The following is a 12,465-nucleotide window of genomic DNA, read 5'->3' as shown; positions in this document are numbered from 1 at the left end:
TATTACTGAGGATGGGTAAATTGCCAGAGTTCTTGTCAGAGACAAGAATAACTGTGTCATCAGCATAGCCTTGGATAAGATGGTTGTTGTCATTATCATTATTAATATTAGATAGCAGATCGCTGTGGACGATAGTCCATAGGCCCGGACCGGAGATTGACCCCTGTGGACAGCCCTTGGTGACATGATGGCAGTGACTAATGTTGTTCACAAAAAGGCCAGCCTTCCTGTCGTTGATAAAGCTTTTGATCAGATGGAATAAGTTTCGAGGACAGTGGTGAACCTGGAGCTGTTGCAGGATTGTGGGCCACCAGAGGTTGTCGAAGGCTCCACGGAAGTCGATCGAGATTAACAGAGTGTGCTTCCTTTCAGCTTTTGCCTGGGTGATGTACTCTGTGATCTTGGTGAGAGCCGTAGTGGTGGACTTCCCAGGAGTAAAGCCATGTTGATGATGGCTCCGTGTGTCCTACTGTAACGCTTTGGAAATTATTGTAAAAAATTAAAAAACATGAACTAGCGTAAAAAACTGTCACTTCGTGAGAATGAAATTTACTCGGCAGACTGTAAACCAGTGTTTCTCAACGGGGGCGATATCGCCCCCATGTGGGCGTTTTTCCATGTTGAGGGGGCGATTAGTAACAATTTATATTTTGGGGGCTAAAAACAATTTTTTGGGCAATTTAGTAAAACATTACATTAAGAATAATTAGATATTTTAATCGTTATATTGTACAATAATTAAACAAATAACATTAAACTAGTCACTAGTCTATTCAATGCAGTACGAATTTGGCGTTAGCCTTGGCCCTCGGCATCGGAATTTTGAAGTGAAGGAGGCGATACTACGAAATAGTTTTATTGAAGGGGCGATACTACGTTGAAGGGGGCGACGATTCGTTAGAGGTTGAGAAACACTGCTGTAAACAAATAATAAAATATATATATCCGTTAAAATTTGCATACTAACGCGTCAAATTACTGCGCGGAAACAATTTGAAACATTAGCCTGTCGTAAGTGATAGCCAATTATTAAAAATTATAAATCATTAAAATTCACGACGTTCCGCGGCTGATTTTTGTGCAATTGTTTACTATAAACCTTTAACTTTGTACTAAAAGAAAAATTAATACAACAAATGTTCTCCAGATTGTAAAAATACGCTAAAAAAGAAGAAAAAAAAGTACTTTTTTCGAGCTGCTATATCTTATTCAAAATTAAAGTACTCGTAACGACAATATTTAGAATTTATGCACGCCTATCCGCTTTCAGCAATAATTACTTCCTTCCAATTACACTCACTCACTCACTCACTCAATATATTTTATTGGTACATTAATTGTACATGCCCTGGCCCCGCATGAAGCATTACCAGGGAACAAGTTGACAGTATAGATTAGAATACATTGCGATTAGGTAAATTACATAAAATTAACACTTGTAGGAGGTGTACAGAAAATAAAGTAAAAATAAAAATAAAATTAATAAAAAGGACAAAACAAAAAAAAAACCATTTAAGATATTTACAAAGTATACATTGTTGGTAAGAAGAGCTCCATATATATTTAGAAGACACGTGACGGTTCTTTTGTGTGTAGTGGTTACCTTGTAAAGAACAGGGGGCGAAAAATGTCCCAACACAGAGCGTTAGCTGTAGATCTTGGTTTTGTTAACATAGTAATTTTGCTTAGCAAATTGTTTGAAGTTGTTGTAGATCTCTCTGTTTAGCCAGATATCCGATGGACTGCTTGGCCATTCTATGCCCTGTTCTTCAATAAGAATCCTTAATTCGTTCCTTTCGCGTTCAAAAGCGGTACAATCATATATATAGTGCTCAGGACCGTCTTCAACATTGCATGTAGGGCAAAGACCAGAAGTCCTATTTGTGAACCTGACAAGGTAATTGGCAAACTTGCCGTGCTTGGTGAATATTTGGGTAGTGCAATAATCAGGAGTATACCAGTCTATGCTAATAAATTTCTTCAAGTCCGGAATAAACCTGTGGGTTATGTGTTGCATATCGTGATCCCATGTGGTTTGCCACTGTAGTAAAGTGTCTTTCCATAAGAGTTGCCGCAGTGTTTGTTGACTAATTTTGTTATATTCAGTATTGTTGCTATCTTTCGTGGTTGCGTACTTAGCCAGAGTATCCGCTCTCTCGTTGCCTTTCAGGCCCTGATGGGCTCTGACCCAGGAAATGTATATATTGCATTTCGATTTTTTAATCAAGTTTTTAACTTTTACGGCCAGTGGATGTAGTTTGTTGCTTTTAATTAAATTATATGCAGATAGAGAGTCAGTGTATATGTCGACAGCTACATTCTCATAGGTCTGGTTGACATAGTCGATTGCTTTCCCAATAGCGAATAGTTCGGCTTGAAATACAGTACACCTATCATCCAGCCGGAACGTCTGTTGAGAGATTTCTGTATTGTTGTTATATATTACAAAGCTGCATCCTACAGAGTTGTTAATACGAGACCCGTCCGTGAAAATATTGATGTTAGATGATTCACTAGTGTTGTCTATGTCGGTTGTACTTTCATTGGGAGGGAGAGATTCGCGAAATGGGATAGGCCATTCAATGTCATCATGATGTATTGTGCTTGTTGTAGTCTGGATGTTCTCACCCCATTTGATTAATTGGTACTTTTGTCTCTGAAGGATAGCAAGGTCTATGGGCGGCTTCCGTGCAATCACCTGGAGACACCTGTTACTAACGGTTCGGAATGCCTTAGCTATCAGGATAAGCGCACGTCTTTGTGATGATATCAGTTTGCGATTTGTGTGTACCTTCCTTGTGGCCCACCCCCAGGTGCCACAGGCATAAGTCATAATAGGCAAGTATATCCCATCGTAAATGATTGACATTGCATTTGAGGTCAATCCCCAGTTATTTTTCGCCACCTGGGCGTAGGACTGCAGGATAAGCCCAGTGCGGTTCGTTATATGCTCTACGTGTTTGTCCCAAGACAACCTAAAATCCAAGTTTACACCGAGATATTTGAGGGTCTCTTTTACCTTTATGATTTTACCGTTCATCTTGAGGTGTGGCGGACGCCGATAGAGGTTAGCTTGTCTAGGTCTGTTGAAAACTATTCCTCTAGTTTTGTTGGGGTTAAACCTCAATTTGTGTTCCTCTCCCCAGCTATAGATGTGTTGAAGCATAGTATTTCCTCTGTTTTCGAGGTCAGCTCTGGACCTGCCCCCCATAAGCAGCATGACGTCGTCGGCATAAGCAAAGCATTTTGAATGTCCAAAATCCTTCTCTAAAAATGCATTAAAGGTCACATTCCACAGCAAGGGTCCGCAAACAGACCCCTGTGGGCATCCTCTGGTAATGATTTTGGTAACATGGTGCNTTTTGTTGACCTATTTATATCTAATTTAGGCATTGGTCTTTCTCTTTTAATAATGTTTTCTTTTTCATTATAAGGTCTCGAGCCAAAACTCTTTGAAATAAATTTTCAATATCGCAATTACATTCTAATAGCTATAAGGGCTAAAATTAAAAATAAAATTATAAAAACTTACTTGTTAAAATAAAATGTGTGATCGATATACAATTATACATACCTGGTACAAAATATTCGATTGTATGAATATAGTTTTGTGAAGAAACGTACATACAGCATAAGATATTTTTCACTTTTTAAATATTAAAACAATCCACTTAGTTAAAAGTGCTCCCTATTAGTGACTCGTGGATGAAATCAGAGACGATCTTGGTAGGTGTGCGGTGCGCGCATGCGTGCCAAATCCCGAGGGTGCCGATACCGGTTAATGTCTCTTTTGTTCATCACTAGTATATCTCAAAGGACGCGACAGGGTTGTTGTAAATTTTAAACGTTTCTCGTCGTAGCTGTAAAAATCTAAATACGTTAAACTTAATAGATTGTCCGTCTTTTGTTTTCTAACTAATTCGTTTTAGGACCAGGTGTTGTCCACGGAAATTTCCAAAATTTACAACTTTTCGGTCACTTTCGTCGAACTGGAAAAATTTCTGTCTTTATCACATCTAATACAGTATTTCGAAGAACTCGGTCCCCACTGTACTCGGCTATAAATTGGTTCGGTTAAGCTTTTCGGCTCTTTCGTCAGGGTTATGTTTACGTCCCCAATTCCTTAATCGCTTAATTATTTAATTACTTCTTAAGTAGAAATAAGTCGGAACCAGTTACTTTGTACTCGAATATTTGTAGTCTCGGGAAAAAAATGGAAGGACAAATTTTTATGACAAACGGATACATAAATCGTAAATTTAAGGAAAATAAATTCTAGAGCTTTTTCCGTAGCTGGTGCATCTCTCTCATTCATTAAATTTAGTTGTAAATGATGCTACCAAAGTAACGGTTAATTTTTTAACATTGTATTGATACAAGAATTGTACACGTTTTTTCTACATCCCCTTAGAGATGGGACAGACGAAATCGTAATATCACCGGTTTAACATCGAAATCCGTGAGTAATATAAAATCGGAGAGCGGAATAAATATATCAAATATTTTAACGGATTTTTTAAAACTCCTGTAAACTATACAGAAAACTATCGTAAAAACATACCACTAAATTCTTATCGGTTGGATTAAGTTATAAATCTACTCGTTATTCGCGCAATCGGCCAAATATCGAGCGGGCGGGCGGCTACAGCCCGTAACCGGTCCCGGATAGAATTGGAAGCGGTGAAATGTGTAGCATCAACTCGAGGTCGTAGGCTTCCACCGGCTAAACCGGGTGAGGTTGGTGCTCTGTAAAGCGCGTGCGCGAATCTGGCTTTTTTGGAATCTGACAATACAGAGATTCCACTCCGCCACTAATATTTACAGTGACCATACGTCCTTTATTTAAGAGGACAGTCCTTTATTTCACTGCTCTGTCCTCTAACTTTATTTATTTTATAAAATAGGCATTTTGTCCTTTATTTTATAAATTCAATGCAAAGTTTAAAAACTTTTTTAATAATATATTGAACAAGTTAGTTTCGTGTACGCCATTGCGATCAGTGTTGTCATCATGTCAATACGTTGCTACATAGAACGCGGTAGTGCAGTGTCGCCAACCGAACGGCCCTTTGACAGTACCAAGGGGCGGACACTCTTATGAGGATTTTTGTGATAGTTTTTTAACTTTCTGGTTGGTGGATGATACACTTGGAGCGTTGGTGAGCATTCGTCGATACTTGTCGACAATCTTCGGGGGCTCGAGTATGTGACATATTTACTGTTAATGTGCTAAATAATTGGGACATGTGTTTTATTGAAATAGAGGTGTTTGAATGGGTCACATTACTCAAAATCCCTTTGTGGGTGAAAGTAGAGGAAAGCTAGATTTTTATTTCGAATCATTGGTCTGTAAATATACTCGACAGTGAATTATTTGATAAAGTTTTGTTTGTAAAAAAATATGTTACAAACGAAAAGATTGACGAATGGCGACAGAATAACAAGGCCTGCCATCAAAAGTGGGTTGAGATTTTTGAACATTTTACAGCAAAAAATTTGCTTTAAAAAACATTTGTAAAATCGTAGAATTTTCTTTGTCTCCCTGGATCTAATGCATTGTCGAACGAATATTTTCATTGGTGAATAATATGTGGACGAATGAAAAAACCCAGTTAAAAGTAAGCGCATTATTTCTGTCAAATACAACTTTCAAATAAACTGTATAGAATTTTATGACGTTTTAAAGCGTGAACCAGTGCTATTAAAACAAAAATTAATTTTACTGAAAAGTATCAAAATTAATGTTATTTGAATTTTTACAATGTGTATGTATGTGTAATAAATNCAGCTATAGATGTGTTGAAGCATAGTATTTCCTCTGTTTTCGAGGTCAGCTCTGGACCTGCCCCCCATAAGCAGCATGACGTCGTCGGCATAAGCAAAGCATTTTGAATGTCCAAAATCCTTCTCTAAAAATGCATTAAAGGTCACATTCCACAGCACATTAAAGGTCACATTCCTTCCAATTACATTCCGAAGAAAATATATCAATTGTAGGAAGAATGCGAATGAAAGAACGGAACGAACAGCTCTTGACTTATTTTACTGGCACGTGGCTGAGCAGAAAATGAAAAAATTGGTGCACTATTATTCTCTGACTGTTCAATTTTGTCAGAATTTACATATTTTTTTCTTTCAATATATTTTACAAATTCGACTTTTGACCAACTACTTCAGTCACTGTGCGCCGTTTAGAAAAATCATTATAAAAATTTTAATTCGCAACAAATCTGAGTTTTTGTAATTCCGAGTAACATTTTGAGTAAAATTCATTTGTTTCCATGCAATTTTATCCGTATGAGCATAAAATTAAGCAGTAAAACTAAATTAACCCTATGGGAAACCTCCGTGAACTTTGACCTATCGACCCAGAAGTTTCGTCCGCACCTCACTAATAATCAGAAAGGCGCAGGTTTAAAATTTCAGCTTTCTAGACCCAGTAGTTTTCTCTCTACCGGCGTTTGCATTCCCGTGGTGATTTTTACGCTTTTCGATTGCTTATATTTCGGCAACCGCTTTATACAAAATCTCGAAATTTTGCACACTAAGAGAACAATTGTCTTTCGAACGAGCTACTCCGAAACTCCATTACTTCGGGTGTTTGGGGCGAAAAAATCGGCAACCCTGATTCCTGTATATGTAGTCTGTCAGTGACTGTTTTACTTGCCAAGTAATATAAAATTATTTATAGACTAGCGGATGAGCCCGGCGTTGCTCGGGCAAAAAATAACAACAGCAAAGATTAAGATTATAAGATTATTCTTTACTTCTAACCATTCTACTATATTATATTATAGTATTTGATTTACAAAGGTTATCCTACGTAAGAGTTTGTCACACCGAGTGCCCACATTTAAAAAATTTTTAAATTGTGTACAGTAGGAGAATAAAAGCTTTTTAAAACGTGTTAGATTGATCATTCGGTGTGATAAACTCTTACGTAAGATAACCTTTATAGTTACATAGCCGATCTTACCCGTTTTCATCGGGTGCAAAAATTAGAATCTCTCCTCCCAGGCTAATTAGAAAAGTTTTAGATGGGTCTAAAACAGGGGTCGGCAACCTGCGGCTCGCGAGCCACATGTGGCTCTTTGGATGTGAAGCTGCGGCTCTTTAGTTCCATACGCAAATATTATTTATTTTATGAAAAAAAAATTTTAAATTGTTCTGAATCGATTAACGAGGATTAGGCACTGATTCTATCTCTCAGCCACTTGTACTCGCTTTTCACCACACCCCTCCCCGTGACACGCGTCGTCACTATCGTCAGTCCGTCGGAAGCTCTCGAATGACGCCGTCATCGGATGTTTCTATTATCTAATTTGTTGTGAAAAACACTACTTATATATGAATAAATAGATTAGTTTTTTTTATCAAAAAACTTTATTTATGAGAGTAGTATTTATTGTTGGCAAGAAAAAATTTTGTGGCTCTTTAAAAAGTTTGAAATTTTGTAAATTGTAATTTTGGCTCTTCCGACTCAAAAGGTTGCCGACCCCTTGTCTAAAAACATGTTCGATTACCCTCAAAAACGCCAAAGACCTGGTCTAAAATAGTACAGTAAAAGCCGAGTTTTTCGAAATGATCCTTAACTCTCTCCCTCGTAGGGGTTTCCAAAAGTTCCTTCTTAATTTAATGTGCATTCTCCTGGCATACCCTACTAAACAGTCAAAAAGCGCAAAAAACCGAATCTAAAATAGTACAGTAGAACCAGTTCTTCAGGTTAAGACTTAATTCTCTCCCTCTCTCCCACGGGGAGAATTTCGAAAAATCCCTTCTTAGTGTAGTTCTTGTGACATACCCTAACTGTGTACCAAATTTCAACTTTCAACTCCTAACCGTTTGGGCTCTGCGCATTATTATTATTATTATCATTATCAACCCATTTCGATTATATACATACATTCTCTTTATGTACCTTAATAACTTATGAAAAGATTGTAAAAGCTTAAAGGTTCCTTCGATAGGTGAGATAATAAATCCGAATTTCTCGGCCAACTATCAAAAACGGGGCACGTTCGTAATTTGGATAAATTGCAAAGAAGTTTTTCGCTCAATAAAAACTATTGTCGACAAAAATTGCATCGTTACTAACATCAACACCAACTTACCAATACGTTCCAATACAATTAGTGTATGAGTTGGTTAATCCGGCATCGGTGGTAGACTAGATGGATTATCGGATGCCGGTTAACGAATTTCTACTGTATTAATTTTCTTGGGCTATAACACTACATGAAAATTCTTTATTTGAGAAAATAATTTCTAAACAATCAAAAGTCCGAAAATTTAATTTTATGACTGAATTAATACGAAAGAACTGGACGGAGTGCGTGAGATGTATTATTTTATTTATTTATTTATTTATACCTTCAGTTATTAATGCTACCATGTTTCCCCGAAAATAAGACAGTGTCTTATATTAATTTTTGCTCTGAAAAATGCGCTAGGTCTTATTTTCTGCGGATGTCTTATTTTCGGGGAAACACGGTATACACTAGACATAAATATAGCGTAATTATAGAAAGAGTTCGAATAACCATACACAAACATATAGGTCTATAACTATAGTCTATTTAATTAATTAAAGCTCAAAAATACTCTAGAAATTCAAACATTGTTATAAATTTATGAAAGAATATTATTATTAGCAGTTATAAATTATTGTTAAACAAAGTTTATTTACAAGAGAAATTCACTTGTACTAAATAATACGTGTACACGTTTCAACGTTAACGTGACAAAACTTCAAAGTTCGAATAACTGTTACATCATGGATTGACAATTAACAGATAAATTACGTAAAACGATAGTCTTAAAATAGTTCAGTTATTACAAAACATGATTTTCTGTTAATTGTATTTCCAACAAAAATAAATACTGTATACTAAAACCTCCATTAACGGGCACTCCCGAATAGCGGACACCTCAATTTAACGGACATTTTTACAATCCCAGGTCCCTTCAACTAGCACATTTATTAGGCTATATTTACCTGTAAATAGTGGACGCTGTCGTCCACAACTAACCTTAGAAAACCATAATATTCCGTCTTCAATGTTTTGAAACAATTAATTACGTACGAAATATTTTAAAACGAAAACAAAGAATCGGTTGAAATGCTCTTTCACACCACGAATTTTGATCGTAGGAGTCAAATAAAGACTGGCTTAAAACAGGAATAGGGAGCAGGTTATAAGAAGTTCAACAATATTTTTTATCAGTCAGAGGGGTTTATTCTGGTTAAAGTGGTCGACAAATCGCCTCGATAACACGACCTTTAAACTTTAATCAAACAAACGCTGTTGTCGAAACCGTTTAACAGCGTTTTGGTGGCTAAAGTGTAATTTTTAATAAACCAGTTACTGAAAAAAGCAAAAAAAAAGTTCGAAAAGTTACACCTACTCCATAACTAGAAAGCAGACAAATCCCTGCACCGATTTTTATTACTCGGTTAGATGGTAAAAGACGTTATAAATGTAACAATTCCAAATATATTTACCACCCCTTAAAGTGATAGCAATTCGCCTTTGTAACTCGACATTCGAACGATATTTTTACAGCTGAAAATATAAATGATATAGCACATACATATTTTAATTGTATGTGCTATACAGTATATACTTTTTGGTATATTCACATTTCTAATGCAAATTTGATGTTTTTGTAATCCATCGTGTTCTTCACTAGGCCTATATAATGATTAGGTTAGAATACAATATGGCCGCCGGCATATACAGTAGAGCGTCGATTTTCCGAAGGTCAATCATCCGAAAAAATTCCAGTGGGCAAATTTAAATTTTCGCCAGTGCTGTGGCGCTTCAATCTTTGCCTGTCTTGGGCTACTCAAATATTTTATGTTTTTGATACTAAATTAACATCTGAAGTATAATTTTTTATTGTTTTTATATTTTTCAATATATTTATTTTGTTTGTAGAAAATAAAAAAATAATTTTTAACGATACAATAGTCTTCGTTAGGCTTAACATCGACTAAACATCAACACGAAGCGACACGCAACGAAGAAAAATTTCAACACGGGATAAATTAATATATTTTTTCGTACATAATTGGTTATTCGAAAAATAAGTTATCCGAACAACCCCAGTCCCCAATTGATTCGGATAAACAACGCTCTACTGTATCTCCAAATAGCGATTCCGACGGTGTCCGCTATTCAGAGATTATACTGTAATTCATTTTTAACTAGTATTTCCCTATTTTAAAAAAATCCTGGAATATGATATACAAAACACACAGAAGCACACACAACTTGAAGCTAACAGAGGACACGTTGTGTTTTAAGTACACTTTTCTGTGCCAACTAAAACTTTTGGTAAGGTTCTAGCTCTGAATGAGACGGTGCCGATCATCGTCGATGTGTCGAGCTTCGAAACCTGACCAAAGACCAAAGAACCACTGTCGTAAACGTGCCCGATCGCGCGATGCTCGCCCAAACTTTTGATGACGTCACTTCCGGATATATTCGCGCCACGAGTTTATTCGCCTGGCCAACGAATTTGAACGAAAAAACATGGCGCCGCGGATAATGATCCTGTTTTTAAACATTAAAATATTTCATTACTCATTCAAGATCTGTAGCCCGCAACATTTAAGTGTGGAGGCCGAGGGGGGAGAAATAAAAAAATCTCAATGAACGATAATATATGATATATATCGTTATCGTCTCCCTTACCGTTTGGATTGCCGAGCGGTAACAATCAACGCCATGTGGAAGCAGTTGAGTCACAGAAAGATGCTTCGAAAGTAGCTTACAAGATTTCCGCGATCTTGGAAGTTCTGCGGCGGCTGCGGCCTCTGGGTCTTCCCCTCCTTTCCAAGATAGTCCCATTTGAAGAAGTGTCCCTTGTTCGCGAATGAACCGTTCCATCACGTCTCGACGACTCCGGGACGATGCGGTTGACTTCCGTTGAGGAAAAGATGTCGATCCGAGGTCGGAAGATGGAGATGAAGATGGGCGCGAGACACACACACTACAATAGATCCGTCACTTGGAACTTTCGGGAGAAGAAGCCGTCGCGTCCTTGAATTTCCGGGGTTTTATCCGTTTTCTCTCGGATTCCCCTTTCCGATTGGTCTCTCCTCGTCACCCGAAGACAATTCGATACCTTTCGGGGCGCGGGAGAGGTCAAAATCGAAGTTTAATTCGATCTCCAACCGGAAATGGTCGACGGACTTACATTCTTCTATTGTTTAGAAGTTAGCGTCGCGTTTTCATAAAATAAAAATCTATTTCTAATTACTATATTATTTTCTCTAAAACAATTATTTTAACGCGAATTTTAGTGAGGGTTCGGACCTGTCCAGAGCCTCACATAAGGTCTGCCAATGGCATCCCAACTGTATTTTTTCAGAAGAAATTTAACACGAAATACATTAAAAAAACCTCGTCTTTTCTAGAAAAGTAACGTTATTATTAATGATATTAAGTATATGTAAAGTTGCCCTGAAATAATGCTATTGTACGAAGCCGCCCAAAGATTCGTTGGGGTATAACTGTCGTTTACAATCTTAAGAAATACCACTTTTGACGGGTAAAGGAATGACACTAGTTGTTTTGTTAAGCATCTGGCAGCACTGACACCGACCAAATTAATCGTGGCAAATTCACAATTCGCCAATCAAAAATGTAATTAAAGGTTTTAATATAAGATTGTAAAGAACGAATAACAAAAAGTCTACGGACTATTTATTTCTCAATCGAACCTCTGATGGCCAGTTTGTCTCGGACATGTCAGGCTTCGACCCTCTCATTTTTCTTTTTGTTTGTTTAAAATATATTCTGATTTCGGTGACTCGACTCGGGTTATCGTCAGTTGTGACGTCACCGGTGACGACCTTATAAATTCAACCAGCAAGTTTGACAATTTTGTAAAAATAAAACTTAACCATCGTTTCACTCATTTGCGCCATTTATTGTTGCTCAATTTCTTTATACAGCAGCTAGAAAAAAATGCTTTTAATTTACGATGCTTGAAAAAATCTATAATCGATAACTGAGGTACCTTCCAGTTCCAAATTTTCAATTACGCCAGTGGCGTGCCGTGACATTTGATGATAGGGAAGCTGTTTTTGTAACAAGCCGACTTCCAGGGGCAATCAGCCAGCGACGGTCTAGGGTCCCATTCGTAATCGTTTGTTCGATAAGCCAGTAAAAAGCGTAGACTTTTCTAAATGTATTTTTAATTAATAGATTATCTAACGCACTTAATAAATAAGCGAGTTCAATATAATTAACTCTCTTATATTAGATTTAATAGATTCTCTACGCCCTCTAAATGCCAATTCTCGTTTTGATAACATCTACTAATTAAAATATAATATATCTATTAGCCGTAACTATCTCGTTATAATTTTCAATCTTTATTTTATATTGTGTACTAATGTTAAATTCTATTCTATTTTGATTTCCAAATTGCTTCAATTTTACGAAAGAATCGATG

At 36.8% G+C, this 12,465-nt stretch overlaps 1 protein-coding gene across 1 annotated transcript; it reads right to left on the bottom strand.

Annotated features, from left to right (window-relative positions):
• Positions 1–1,645: 1,645 nt before the first annotated feature.
• LOC111612762 lies at positions 1,646–3,166 on the bottom strand. The gene has a single exon (XM_023354015.1). It carries the CDS (start codon positions 3,164–3,166, stop codon positions 1,646–1,648), a length of 1,521 nt encoding a protein of 506 aa, XP_023209783.1.
• Positions 3,167–12,465: the final 9,299 nt, after the last annotated feature.

This window comes from Centruroides sculpturatus, unplaced genomic scaffold (assembly GCF_000671375.1).
Source record: "Centruroides sculpturatus isolate CEXI.00-Female unplaced genomic scaffold, Cexi_2.0 scaffold1501, whole genome shotgun sequence".
NCBI classification, from domain to species: Eukaryota; Metazoa; Arthropoda; class Arachnida; order Scorpiones; family Buthidae; genus Centruroides; species Centruroides sculpturatus.
The sequence above is the reverse complement of the archived record's forward strand: the minus strand, read 5'-3'. Positions and strand labels throughout refer to the sequence as shown.

Excerpts from the sequence above, each read along its gene's own strand:
- LOC111612762 (XM_023354015.1), bottom strand. The coding sequence starts at position 3,166 with ATGCTTCAACACATCTATAGCTGGGGAGAGGAACACAAATTGAGGTTT.